This window comes from Habropoda laboriosa, unplaced genomic scaffold (genome assembly GCF_001263275.1).
Source record: "Habropoda laboriosa isolate 0110345459 unplaced genomic scaffold, ASM126327v1 scaffold30, whole genome shotgun sequence".
Taxonomy (NCBI): domain Eukaryota; kingdom Metazoa; phylum Arthropoda; class Insecta; order Hymenoptera; family Apidae; genus Habropoda; species Habropoda laboriosa.
The window spans coordinates 2,386,816-2,402,195 of NW_017100178.1; the positions used below are offsets into that span (position 1 = coordinate 2,386,816).

Below are 15,380 nucleotides of genomic sequence, written 5' to 3' on the forward strand. Positions count from 1 at the left end.
ACATATTACAATCTACATGTTTGTATGAATTAGTGATAACCCCTAACCGAGTATTTTGCTCTTAAAATTGAAATCTAACAGCGTTGTATACTACAATAACATCGACAGAAAATTTCCATTAATTATGTCGGAGCATTTTTGTATATTTCATTTTTAATACGTTTGACTGAATTTGAACGAATGTAGAATGCCAATTGTATAGGGTGTCGTGTAATTGGTGAGGGAAGGTGGTGAATCGAAAATATAGAATAAAAGCTTTTCATAAGAGGTTTAGTTTTCGAGAAAAATGAATTTAAAAATTTTGTCGAGTGCACGTGCATTAGACTATATCTCGGCTTTACGTTTATTCTACTAAACGACACCAATGTCACGATAAATATTGATAATACATTTACTAACGATTTTCTTAATTTAAAATTACTGAACAAATTGTTAAGAGTGACGTCCGTGTTAACGCATACAAATCCTTGTTCTTTCAATCAGAGAGTCGTCGACTGATGATATGGTATTTTCACGCTTTAATTGCGTGAAAATCTTAATTCTTTATTTTAGAGATTTGAAGATTCGCACTATCTTCTGCGTAGACTATTTCTTTGCTAAATGTGACATTACCGCTGCTTACCAACAAAGGTACGTGCAGAAGCAAGAGTTTGTAGTGAATTTTTAAATTCAGTTTTCTCAAAAACAAAACCTTCGACGAACAAATTTTATTGCATATTTTCGATTTAGTTTTTCATATAGAATCATCACTTTCCCGTTTGTAACACCAGTTACACGACACCCTGCATATTTACTTGAAGTATTGAGAGCTGGAAATATCCGACAAACGGAAGCAAAGAATAAGGTTCCAACGAGTAACCTTTAACTCACCGTTTCTCGAGGAGGACTCCAACATTGGGGCGAGTTGCGACCACTATGACTGCTGGTGGTTGAGTTTGAGACCGCATGAAGATTCTGTGCAGCGATGTTCAGAGGCGTGACTGGATCGTCTTCTGTCGTCTCAATGTCCACTTCATCGTCGGAGTTATCCTCTTTATTGGACATAGAGGCATCCGTTGGTTGTTCTTGAGAGACTGATTCGACGATCGGAGGTCCACGAATTACAGGACGAAAGGCAGACTGATGCAATGATGGATTCACCGCTGGTATCAGGGGTTCTGTGGGACTGGAACCGCTTATCGGTGGTGGTAGAGGTCCTAAAGAATCAACGAATACGTGTTATATTGCAGCTAGTGAAGGGTGTTTGAATCTCAGTTTCGAAGCGATTTGAAGTTTTTCAATACTGTGAAATTTCGAATCACTTCGACTCTAATTCGATACGTATGTAAATTTCTTGATAGTCTCGATGAATCTTGAACCTTGAGTCTTAACAGGTCTTTAAAGTTTCGATAGGTCTCGAAAGTCTCGAGAGTATTACGTGCCTTACACCCGAGTATTCAATTTCTTTCATATTTTACGATACTGATGTAATGATGCTGATTGGACAAATGCATTTAAAGTGCTTGCAAGATATTAGATACTAACCTAGCTCTCAAGTCCTATCCAAACTTCCAAGACTTTCAAAATGTATCGAAATTTTAAAGACTCGAGACCTATAAGGACTCAAGATTCAAGACTTATCAAGTCGAATTTTTCGCCATATTTACATATTCCAAGTAATTCGAAGCTTTTCATAGCCCATCGCTAATTGCAGCATATATGTTAATGTGTTAACTAAAGGGTTACCAAATTTGTTATGTTGCTCTCATTTCTTTTTATTGAAAGATATGCAGTATAAAATGGGGAACCTGATGTATAATAGAAGAATCTTATTCTTATAACGATAGATATTAATACATGATATATTATATGTATAATATAAGAAAGCACATTAAACCAAAGTTTGTTATTGTCCGGTCGTGCAGCCCACCGGCCAGTCACATATCATAAATTAATAAACAGTCCTTTCCAGCCGTCTTCCTAGCCCCTAACAAATTCCTTCCCTATCATAAAATAGTTCAAGTCGCACCCTGGTCATGTTTCCTATCCCTTTCCCCTTTTTGAAGTATACAGGGTGTCCGGTCGCGCAGCCCACCGGCCAGTCACACATCGTAAATTAATAAACAGTCCTTTCCAACCGTCTTCCTAGCCCCTAACAAATTCCTTCCCTATCATAAAAGAGTTCAAAAATATTCTGACGGAGAGAACCTATTATTCACCATCACCACACCAACTACTAGAATTTCGCCCTTCCGGGATTAACACATCGGGAGCGCAACGATACTAACTGAGTTCGAGCTGAAACCAGTCTCGTTCGAGTCGAGTATCGTACAGTTATTGTGTAGAAAAATCAAATATACCATAATACACGGTGTAACAACAAAGTTTCTGGATTACTGTTATTATTGTAATATTAGTAGCGCATGCTCATAATCGCATATACAAACATTAATCTCAAACTTGTGAAAATTGTACTCTAGAGCGGTCTTCGGGTCTTTTTTGACCCACTGCCATTTTTGCTCTTATCAAGTTTACGTTCCTTAACATTATTTTAAACGTTTATTGTCTAGGTTCATATGTCGCGTTGGAAACAAAAATTACACATAAGGTCTTAGGTCCTTTTTCACCCAAAAGTCTTGAGTGTACCGTCAAAACGAAGACCGCTCTAGGGTTAATTATTTTTCTAGTCAGTTATTCAGGCTGTAATTTCTTTTTCTTCTGTACCTATTAGATTAAAAAGATTGGTGTCTAGAGCGTGTTAAATGTTGAACGAACATACAATAATATCTTTTTATCAAAAGCAATACTGTTTCAGTGACACACATATTTTTAAAGAAGTAGAGAATTATCAGATGATACAAGAGGTAGCTGCAGTTGATAGAAAAATTCTAAAACTGTCGCAGTCTTACCAAAATTTACCCTACCATCCTAAAGCTGCGTCTACACTGTATAACAAATTCTTTTATAACCTTGTTGTACAACACCTTTTTTATTACTCGTTACAAAGTTCCCTTGAAAAATTCCTTTATCACTTCGTACAAACAGTCGTACAGAATTTTCTAAAATAGAGCGGGACGTGCCTGTAGAGAATTATTACTTTATATATCGAGAAATATGAACTAGTCACGCGTATATTGTTAGTAATCCCGGCGTGCAATGAATTCGAAACATTAACTAACGATATTTGTTGCGAGCCACAGTTAAGCTAATCCTCTAAATAGCTTGTCCATTCATGGCTAAAATTTGTTATCAGCAGCGCTGGTAACTTTTGCGTGCCACTCGAATTAATGACTGGCTGGCGCGCGGAGATTTCGTTTACTATTAGTTAAAATAATTTCAATTGATTAATACTAACCACACGAATGAATCGAAATGGCGGCGAAGTTAATCGATAACACAGGAACAAACGCGGCAACGTATAAGAGAGTATTAATAATTATTATCAAAGACCATTACCTTACACGCGCACCCATGATCGCTGTCGTTGCACCGATTAATAATTTTCATAGTACTTTTCGCATTCGCATTTGCTCTGTAATTATACTAATGAACACTGTCACGGAGTGTAATTTCTGCTCGCTACGCATGTAATCCGTTATATGTATATTACGGATCACGTTTTACGCGAACTGCATATGAAATTTGCATATGAAACTATTGAAATTTGGATCTACGAACATTCGCGTTACTTTAGGGAACCTTTTGCTAATTGTAGGTGTACAATTTATGATTATTGTGTTACGAGAACATTCTCGAATATACCGAACAAATTCGGAAACTTGATTTTACCGACTGAATGAATAGATTCTTAAGTTAGATTTTTGAGCAATAATTTTATTCAAATTATGCGTCTCGAGGATTTAAGATATCAATGGTCACCTTCAAATCTTCGAAGCATCAAAAATTTCTTTTGATCTATCCTATGTCTCGTTTGAAACCATGCAACTTTAATCCATTTTTCTCTGTAGATAATAATATTGACGTAAATCAAGATGATAATATCTTTTTAACGCAGAAAACAGTCTAATAGTGCAAATTTTTAAATAAAAATTCATTATTTCCTATACGTTAATTTCATTATCCACCAGCAACTAATCGTATTTAATGCCAAAATCTTCGGAAGCAAAATTCTACGTTCAGAATTTATGATATTATAGAGGGTGGGCTAAAAGTCACGAAAGGATTTTTAATTGCTCTAACTTTCGTAGGAAATAGGGGAGACGATTGACGATGAAAGTATGTATTAAATAAATTAAGAGTTAAAATAATACAATGTGATGAATGCTCAGTTCCGGTATCGATTGCGGTATCGTCTTGAGGAGACGTTCATTTTAGAATCGCAGTTTCTTAGGAGCTGCGATAGAAAATAGCAGATTCATTAGTCGAACTCCGTAAGAAGTTAAATGAAATTACACGCGCCGAGCAAGTATCGACTTTTTCTCGCTTTACAGCAATTTTTTGAAAATTAGGAAGAAAATGTATTTGTGAGATCCATTTTGTAGTCTCTATTGAAGAATTTTTATCAAAACATATCATATCGCATAGAAAATATTTACAAACATATGATATTTTCAGCTATGGCGGCGTCATTTATCGTCATTTACGTTTTGTTATTCTTCGTGAAGAAACGGTCAGAATTCATATTTCACTTTCGAGATATTCTAATTAATAGTTTTCCAGCCGCCAAGTTTAGAGGGTGATTTCACACCCTAAACACGAATATTAGCAGTTAAAAAAATTAGGTATCTAATATTTTCAAATTCTCCAGCAAAATTTAATCAAAATCGACGTGTATCAGTTTGGTGACGTCCCTTGCTGCTAACCGACTGTCCCAAAAGTCTCGCCTCACCTTGCGACGTGAACAAAGAGAAACAGAAGAAAATATCCCGCCGCCACGCAGTCAGCACATCCCTGCCACCATCGTCGACAACGTGTCGGTCGACTACAAGATGCGCCAACAAAGCCCGACACCGCTCCCGTGTAGCCAACTACATACTGCGTGCTCGCTACGCCCTTTGCGATGTCGTCTCACGGGCGATTCGGACTTAGCGGCCCTACACTAATTGTTTAAACCTTTTTCTAAGTTTTATTGCAGATATTTATAGTTCTGCAATTTAAGTATGGGTAAGTTTATGAAAGAACAGCTGACCAAGATAGTGATTTTTTTTTCTAAAGCCAAAGGGCAATTGTTCTTCAAAAAAGTAAGGTCCGATGAGGGAATGCACTTGGCGCTGGTGGAGAACCTTAGAATTTTAGGTTCTACAAGATACATAGTTTTGTTTATTAACAAAAATTGCAAAAAAAAAACAAATAATTAAAGTTATAACAATTAGAAGCCCTTTCGTGACTTTTGGCCCACGCTGTATATTCATCTTCCATATAAGATGATTCAAAACGAGTGTTAAAAATTTTAACGTAGGGGAGACTGGGGAAGGTTGATACGTTTTTTGAGAGGTTACTCCGAGTAGAAAGAATTTTTCGAAAAATCTCCGTCATATTTTCTAAAGGATACAAACATCGTGAACAACTCACCAGGAAACAATACTGGTCCCCTCTTAGCCAGCCATGGAAGAGCATACGGCGAGAACGGGAATCCTGGCGTTTTGGCTGCGGCGACGGCAGCGGCCTGTTGATGTTGGTGCCACACGTAGTCCATGACCAGGCTTCTGGACAACGGCAAAGGCAATTCTGGAAATGGAGGCACCCGGGGATGCGTGGGCGATGGGGCGAGGGTGGGTATCTGCGCCGTGGGCGATGATCTCGGTTGTTTCGCCGGGCTCGGTGATTCCCTTGAAGTCGGATTATTAAGTAATCGTTTCCTGGTACCGCCGTTGAACATAGCCTTCACGTCCTCCCACGCGTGCACCACTTCGTCCGGCAGATTGCCGGACAGTTTCATGTGGCGTCGCCATGAATTGAAGTTGGCCGCGTCCGGTTGCACATATTTATCCGACGGGCCGGTCCGGTGTGAGTGGAAGATGAATTTGTTCGGGGAGAAGAACAGGCCGCAATAGGCGCATTTGATGCACTTGGCGCGCGAACTGTTGTAGCGCGCGGGAAGGAACGCGCCACTGCAACCCCAAGCGCACTCGTGGTGCACGGAAAACGCGAAATCTTCGGGCAACCTTGATAGAAGTATGGTGGGTGATAATATTGGAATTGTTGTGTATAATTGTTTTACGGTGTTAGATGAATTTGTTGGAGCAGCGTCTACACTGTCTAACAAAACAGTGTTATAAAACAAATGTTTTTATAACTTGTCACAAGATTGTACCTTTTGGTATTGTAGTAACAAGTCTGTAACAAGTTTGTACAATATTTCGTGTCACATTATTAGTAATGGTATCAAATGATGATAGCAAATATTTTATAATCGCATCGTTTCTTCAATTTCTTCGATCTTTACTGACACTTGATAGATAACGCAACTTTTTATATAACAGGAAAAATGTTACATAACAGTTTTCTTGTTCTTCTTTTAACAAGTTTTATAACTTTGCTATGTAACGTGTTATGTTATATAGTGTAGACGCAGCTTAATGGTAATATTATTGTTATGATACATACATTCGGCGGTAAAATTAAAGGACCGTGAAATTTTCGCTGAAAAATTGTCGATATCTGAACTGTTACAACTTGGTGAAAAAAAAAATAAAAAATAATTGATCTGGAGTTATTTTGAAGGGTGAAGCTTCTGCTTTCACCTCGTTGAGATGATTTTCGTCGAAGATGCTTTTCTACTAGGACGCTGGGCGGGAAAGTGAACATTGTGTTTTTTCCCGAAAATTTTACAAAATCAAACAACTGTACGGAGTTTAGCCTCCTCGTGGTGCACCTTGGGTTATTCTAACGTCAGACGCACACTTTTCATTCAAAATACAATAAAACGGCGACAAAGAATTGTACATAAACTTTTAAGTGTTCGTTTCTAAGGGGAGCCTTCAATCTTCAAATTCATGGTGATTTGAGTGATGACAAAAATTTTCTAAGCTCTCAAGAATTTTCTTTAATATTTTCAAGGGAGAAAAGAACCATGTTCACTTTCCCATGTTTCCTAGTGGAAAAGCATTTTCGAGGAAAATCAACTTAGCGAGATGAAATGAAAATGTCTTCAGGTGGATTATTGTACGATTTTTTTTCACGAATTTAGGACAGTTTAAAGGTCGATAATTCTTCGACGTGATCCCTTTTCCCGTATATTGATAAGATCGATAAGTTGAATTCAACTTAAAGTTCAAAGTTTCTGACAATGAGAATTCATTTAACCAAATAAACGACTGCAATAATTACGAAAACAATTCCAATATGTAGCCGAGCAATGGTGCTTTAACAATGAACGAAGATAGAAATGTAAGTGATAGTGTATAGGCAGATTTTGACAAAAAAGTGCTGAAAATAGAATCTCTACAAAATTAAACCTATCGTTTTTATTGTTTATGGATATATTAGCTAAAATCTCTTTCGTCATTTTTTCGTCGTTTCTGTATCATAGTATCTTTCGTTTGACTTTATTATGTAAATCAGATAATTGCTTCTGTAATAGTATTAAAATACTGTATTCGCGAGACTAATTTTTTTTACCATCTTTTTACTGCTACAAATATGATCATCCTAAATATTAAGTCTACTGTTACGAATAGCAAGTTTACTTCGAAATAATTTCTTACCAGTGCCTTTTCTCGAAATCCATTTATGTAAACGTCTCACAGTGTCTCAAAATATGCCTTTTTTAAAATACTCGAAACTAGCGTTTCACATGAAATTTTTCTCTAAAATTATTCAACGAATCTCTTATCAAATTCTTTTGCTCGAAACCTAATCTGAAAATCGTCGTTCCACGCGAAAACAGGTACTCGGAAAGACGGTTTGACAAAAGTTAACCAACCTGGGCGGCGCATTGTCGCCGAGGAACGATTTGCAGAGACGCTCGGCTTCCCTTCGCGTAATCATGCCGCATCTTCTGGAGGAAACGGGCATGGCGCCAGCTCGACGGAGGATCTCCAACTGGACCGGGGTGCATTGCACGCAGGTTATGCCCAACGCCACCCTGCGATTGTGAATCTCGTTGTAGCTGAACTGCTTCAGCAACGTGTTGCTGATCTGCGCCAAACAGAGCCTTTCCTGGCCCTCGATCACCAAGGAGACGATGTGAATTCCGTAGAGTGAAACGGTGCCCACCTGCAACTCCTGAGCCTTTAGGTTCACAACGTGGTTCTCAGATTTAGCATTATACAGGGTGGACCAATAATTCTTTTCACTTAGAATATCTCTGTTATTTTTAGAGATGTGGAAGAACTTTGGTTACAAAAGTTTTATGGTACAGAGGGGGCCATAATATGTCAGTAATCGTTTTTTTTTTTTTTCTAGACGAAGGGTTTTCGAGAATTTCAAGGTCACTTCAACATTCATAAGTAGCATGCTATCCTTTATTTTATTGCTTATAGAATAGGAGATATTTAGACGGGAGTAACACAATGAGACTTATTCGTTTCATGAAATTACATCTGTTTCAAATATTTACCTTTCCAAGTCAGATGATATTGATGCAATAGGCTGCAGCAATGCTTAACCCTTTGGCTACATTTGACGTATCAGAACGTGATGCATTTGTTTGGGCATAGTCGCACATGACGTTCTGATACGTCGTTGAAACTGAGACGAGATTTAACTAGTTCATTCTGGTTTATTTCAAAGTAATGCGTATCTGTTGCAACAGAACAAATAATTTCAGTATTTTGGTGGACCTTGTTTGGGATACACAACCCCATAATGGCAGAAATAGAGAATATATTTGATCAAAGTGATAGCGACAGTTTTAACGAAAGTAGTGATCTTGAACAATCTGACGAAGAATTTTTTAATGATCCTTTAAGCGATAAAGGGGAATTACAAAATGAAAATGATGAAGAATACATCGAACTAGAAAGTGATAACGATAGTGAAATTATTCCAAGACGTAAAAGACGTACAAGATGCTTATCAAGCAGTGATAGTGAATCTTCTCGTGAAAAATTAGATGAATGGATTTGGGAAGAAAAAGAAAATGTTAAATGTTATTATAACCAGAGTTTATTTGTTTTAAGAGTATTTTGTAATACTAACTGCCTAAAGTTATTTCAATATTATGTAGGAGTATATATAATGAATAATACGAAATAAATTAATTCTTGCATAAAATCTACTGCTTTTACTTGCCCAAAAAATTAAATGTGCTCCAAGTGCAAACAAATTTTCAAATAAACGTGTACCCAAAGGGTTAAGAGCTGGAGATGGACATTTTGAACATCGAACGTAAAAGACAGAGGTAAAGTCTGCTTTAAAACTTTTCATAATACCAAAACAAAGATATAGAATTCCATTTAAGAAAACACGAGATGGCCTTAGTATGACGTTGAAAAATTGAAATTCTACATAAAATATTATGGCAACAGTCTTCTTACATTTTTGTCCTACCATCTACCGTTCAGTAGTTAGGTATATCGAACGGCACTTATCGTGGGACACACTGTATATGTCTTTGCCAATTGTCGCGTTTAAAGAGACATCTCCCACGCTTCTAACCTCTCGATGCCGAAGTAGCTACTGTGGATTTGGTTTTACTAATGTGTTGTGAATGATGGCGTGAATGTCGTGTGTTTGTTTTGAATATATGTGGACATTCTGGGAGTCGGTATGATCTATGGCTGATGCTCGAAACGACTTGAGATTGGCAAAGCGGTCAGTGTCTTAGTTGGAACGGGAGAGTAAACAGTAGAGCCGTGTGGTAGATGAAAACAATACGAGAGAGAGAGAATAAGTGAGAAATAATAAGAGAGTATTATTCAGGTGCTCAATATTCCCTTTTATGTATCATTATCTTCGTTGTGCAATTGTTCAACTTTCAACCACGTGTTATTCACCCACAGCTACATTTCTATCTGTATACAGGGTGTTTCTTAAATGCATGTCGACACTTCAGGTGGTAGGTAAATCTACACACCAAAACAAATAAAAAATGTCATATGAACATATGTATGTCCGATATACCTTAGTTTTAGAGTTATGGATGATTAGCCCTTTGCACTCCAATGGCGCTGTTATGGCGACATGGAGAAATTTAAAAAGTAAAATTCAGGTGTTTTTATATTATGAAAATAATGCAAATTAATGGAAGAAATAGAAATAAGTAAATTTATAAGCGTTAAAAATCCTTTTGTTTTTCTTTTTCAAAACAAAACTTTGGATTCTCAGGAGTTTCACTATTAATCTTATGGAGAACTGCTTGGAGTGCAAAGGGTTAAAGAAATTGTTCGAATTACCCGCCTCGTTCCTCAACACACGTTACTTTACGCCTTAGCGCGTCCTAACCTTATCTAATATTTACAAATTAATGTCCATCGATACGAAGCAGACAAAATGGCGGACGGTCGGTGCCTTATTCTCGCGAGTTCACTAGCGTTCTAAAAATCGTGTATGCAACGCAAGTGAATAATGTGCAAGATCGGCAAGAAAGGATAGAAAATGGATTTGAGACTATTCGAGGAAGACCTGGTATTTTCGAGCGAGTGCGGAACTCGATGCTACGACCTGCAGTAGCGTGTATCGAGGCACGAGGCTGGTACTTGGAACATTTACATTCATACGACATTTTTGATTTGTTTTGGTGTGTAGATTTACCTCCGGAGGTATTGACATGCATTTACGAAACACATGCGTAACAGACGCCGCTTGGGTTGTTCGGCCGTACCGACGAGCCGAACAATAACATCGCTATTTTCAATAGACAGCACCTTCTAAAAAGCGAGGTCTTAGCCGGCATGCGCAAATTACTTCATTACACCAAAAATTCGACGATTCTCACACCTGGACACCACATGCCCTAAGCAATAAAACAGACCTTTGACATCACCAATTTTCAGACAAGTAATATAACAAATGTAAGAACAAATTCCCCACTTTCACACCACCAGCAGACACACCCCAAACACACCGAGAAAACCAATCACCACACACTTCCACTACCTACGACAGTTTTCACACCACCAATCACAGCACACACGTAGTTTATGAAATAGCGAACACCACACGACGCGACACACAATTTTCCTATCAGTAAGCGTAGACATTTCGCGCTCTGCACAACGTTCGTTCACGAATATATAGTTTTAACAGCAAACTGTTGTACGTTAATAATCTATTTTTCGAGCACTATCTGAGTCCCTTATCCCGAGTAGATTCCTTAAATGGTCTGACTCAAAAAGAGGGACAATTATCGGTTTCGCAACAAACATATCGCGATTCGTAACACGGTCGTTCGAGGGTTAAATTACGTATAAAAGTTTTCTCGTATCGTCATAACTAGAACAAATAATTAGATGGCCTGTTCTACATGACTCACTTTGCATATCGATAACGTCATCGTTAGCAGCACCTCTTACGATGTAAGACTCATTGTTTTACTCCTTTTTTTAATTGTCGGATGATATTGTATCGGAGGTCGTTGAAATCATCTAAACATTGGCTATTTTACTAGGGATAAAAAAGTATTGCCTGCCATTTAAAAGAAAATAGAGGGAAACCCTCGACGTACAAAATTACTTTGTAAATAATGTTCTTCCACATCTTTAAAAATAACGAAGATATTTCAGGTGAACAGACTTATTGGTCCACCCTGTATAACAAAAGATATCTTCGTTCACCGCATGAAAATTTTACTTATGTTAGTTGTGGTGTGTTGTCGGTAGCTCTTGTGCTAGGGAAGGTATAAAACAATGTATTATTATGTAATTAAGTATATTATTATTTTTCTTATAGACATAGTTTTTAATACATCAAGTCATAAGAGATGTGTAGCTTAAAGCCTGCTAGTTGGGACTTCATAATGCAGCAAAATTGTCAAATACTATAATTTTTGAGTAGATATAATTACGTATAGATACTGAAATGCATAAAATTATATAATCTAAATACTGCATGCTTAAGATTTCTAAATAGCGGACATTGTGTATTTCAGAATCCTTTATGTTTACGTGAATTCGAACTAAATATCGTGTATTTCAATCCAGAATGTTTTATAGTCTCCTTAGTATTACAGAATGTTAAAGAAATTCCAAATATGATTTATACTTTATATTGTAGGATTTATAAAATTCCAATATCACTACTAGTAAACTAACTTTAGTCCGTCTATAATCTACAATTAAACAGACGAGATTGAAGCAATTATAATGTATCAGCAAAACTAATGTTACCGTATTTTGTACAAAATATTCGACCTTCTGTAAGCAAATAGGGAAACGAATGAAACGTGCTTCAAAAAGCAAATTCCACCAATGTGAGATGGAACTAACCACTGTCCCGTCCCGTTTGGCCATTCACCAGAAACAATTATAAAATAAAATCCCATAATATAAAAAGCGTACACGATACCTGATTGGATTTCGTATGGGACTGCGGCTGCGGCGATTGTGCTGATTTTTGGGGCGCGGTTATCGGCGGCATCGATAATACCGCCGGCCCGTCCATTTTACTGCAACAAAAAAGAAACAGAAATAACAATCTCGATCAATTTTTATATACACTCATCAATTGATCATCTCACAAAGCTCTCTCTCTCTCTCTCTCTCTCTCTCTCCTCTCTCTCTCAACGAATTACATATTTCTCTCTGATATCTCGTAAACGGCCAAACGCTAATGAATGCTCTTCAAATTACATCGACGAGTTTAAATCCCATAATAACTTTTCCTGGTGTAACAATCTGTCCGGTGTAACACACGTAGCAATCGAAAAAGGCGATACGAAACGTTGGATCGCGCCCATTCTGTCGTTCCACGTTCATTTCATTCTCATGTAATTATATTTATTACACTTTATCGATCACTTGTCATCGAATCGACCAACCGAATCACTCTACTACGTCATTAAACGTTCAACGTTCGTACGCTGGCATTTAGTTCGATTAAATCGGGTTTCTTTGCAGACGTTCGAACCGTTTTGCGGTCAATTAATCGCGATCATCGACGGCCGACTTCATTGATCCACGTTGTAGCGCGATCAGCTTCCGGTTTATGTATCGCGTGAGGAGATTTCAAGTGTGATTAAATCCAGCCTCGAATAGGCGAAAGACCGAATTTTTTTTTCAATAGGCGCACGGTGATTAACTGAATTGAAAGAGTTCCGTCGCGTGAGACGGAATTACGCGGTCGAAGTCGCATTCTTGTCCTTTAATGAATCCTCTGGTGAAAAGAACATGGTGGGTAACTTGTTTAAATTAAATAAAATTGACTACGGTAAATACATTTCTATGCAAAAGAGCAGAATAACATAACGTTAAATTTGCAAAAGTGAAAGAATGATAGAATTGTTTTAACCTGTATTCGACATTCTTAGGTTAACATTTCTACTCGGAATCTGAATACAAGTTGTTTAAGGCAAACGGATTTTAATTGCTACCCATTTTCCTAACCATAAATTTGATGTTACATGGATAAAAATATTACACTCCGATTCTGATTGTACGTATCTTACAAGTAAACCACGAATGCAATAATCTTTTATTATAATGCAAAAAATAAAAATTTCAATTTAACCGTATTTAGTAATAATACATCAGCCGAGAGCATCTGTACACAAATTTACGTGAAAATGAACGAACATCTTGGATGAACAGTTAACAAAAATGTACGAATTTTCAATATATTATTTAAACAAGTGGATTTCTCTAAAAGCTAATTATGTAGGTGAATTCTTCATTGAGAAGCACACAGTTTCCACGTTTGAACAATTCCTCTATAGCTAATAGTTTCTGAGATATTAGAGCAAATAGATTTTGACAATCCAACTTTAGAAGCCTGTGGCTTGTAAAAGAAAAATACGTGACAAATTAATAAATTACGGTGAGTGACACTTGGGGATGTGCTCTTGTTAGATCCCTCCACAATTTTATGATAAAAAAATCATACCTCTTCGTGTAAACGGTTCAACGTGCCCTTAATTTTCCTGCGCAAATGATTGATTTCCAAAATGTTCATTCTTCTTTTAAATTGTTTCGTCAACACATCCTCTGTCGCATTCTCGTAAATAGCTGGAAAGTCGCGTGAACCGTTCAAGTGAATACTCTGCCTGTATTTCATCACCGTCTTCTCCCGCCCGTTTCTCACTTTATAATTCGCCAAAAGGGTCGACAATGAGTTTCCTCTGTCGAAGCGGACCAAACTCAGGATTCTTTCAGACGTTCCGCCCGGAGGAAAAAGGTGGCGTGCGCGCAGGATAGGAAATGGAACCGGTGGCGAAACAAAAAGAAACGATGGAAAAGGGTCGAGGAGGGATGGGAGTCGAGCATCGGGTTCCTTATCCTCTTAGCCGAGGCGGAGAGGAACATCTTCGCTGGAAGATGGGAGACGAAGTACCAATAAGTACGCCGGGGCCAACAGACTCCTTCCATTAGTTTAACGCGCGACGAAGATTTCATTGAGACGGTGAATTTTTCATGAGAGACCGTCGCGAGTAGTAAAACAGAGGAAAAGAGGAAAAAACGAGAACGAAGAAGGAAAATAAAAGAGAGAGGCACAGAGAGAGAGAGAGAGAGAGCGGAACAAAAAAAGAGAAACAGAGAGACCGATCTGATTTTGCGCAGCCACGACAGAAAGAGAGAGCAAGATCGATAGACACGGTCCAACCAACGACAGACAGAGAGAGAGAGAGAGAAAGAGAGGGAGCGAGACAGAGAGCGAGGCAACCCTCGGTGTTGATTTTAATTGAAAACGCCTCCATGAAGGTATACCGTGTACATCGTGCACACGTACAACGGTGCACGTAGATAAAACCCATCTACAAACGGGTATAACCCTGACGTAGAAGCACAGAGAGCGCCAGTGCTCCAGCAAACGTCCCCGGGGACCGTGGAACCAGGGGGTAATTCAATTTGACACCCCCACCCACGCTTAAACAAGGCAGCACCCATCCGAACCTCCACCTTCACCATTCTCTACCCCCTCCTTCACTCTCTGCTATATCCCTTTCTTTCTCGCCGCTACTGCTCTGTTATACACAGCCCTTTCTTTCTATCCTCTGTTTCCTCTTCCCGTCTCCGTCCCGCTTTTCCCCAGCGCTCGGCGGTCGTCCTTGTTCTCTGGCGCCCTCTTCGTCGCGCAAATTAAATTCTCATCCACCGTGAAACAATGCCGGTACCCGAGCCGGAACAACCCCCTTCTCCTTCGAGCCATCCTCCCCCTACTCCAAAGCCAGCTGCAGCCACCATTTCCTCCGCACCCAACCAGCAACCCTTTCCTCTCCGGCCGCCGGATGCCGTTGGTCAGCGGTTCGACAGATCGGACTCGAATCGACCGCATTAATTACTCGCTACTTACAATTAGTACAAACTAGAAACGGCCGCGTACGTTCTACTAATGGTCGCGGCGTT

At 38.5% G+C, this 15,380-nt stretch overlaps 1 protein-coding gene across 1 annotated transcript; it reads right to left on the reverse strand.

Annotated features, from left to right (window-relative positions):
• Positions 1-861: 861 nt before the first annotated feature.
• Positions 862-15,159, reverse strand: LOC108578994 (SKI family transcriptional corepressor 2). The gene is made up of 6 exons (XM_017942419.1): positions 14,995-15,159; positions 14,896-14,943; positions 12,388-12,487; positions 7,865-8,157; positions 5,512-6,104; positions 862-1,196 (listed from the first exon to the last, which is right to left on the reverse strand). The coding sequence occupies exons 2-6, from the start codon at positions 14,940-14,942 to the stop codon at positions 862-864; spliced, it is 1,368 nt and encodes a 455-aa protein (XP_017797908.1). The 5' UTR covers position 14,943; positions 14,995-15,159.
• Between the last annotated feature and the right edge of the window lie 221 nt (positions 15,160-15,380).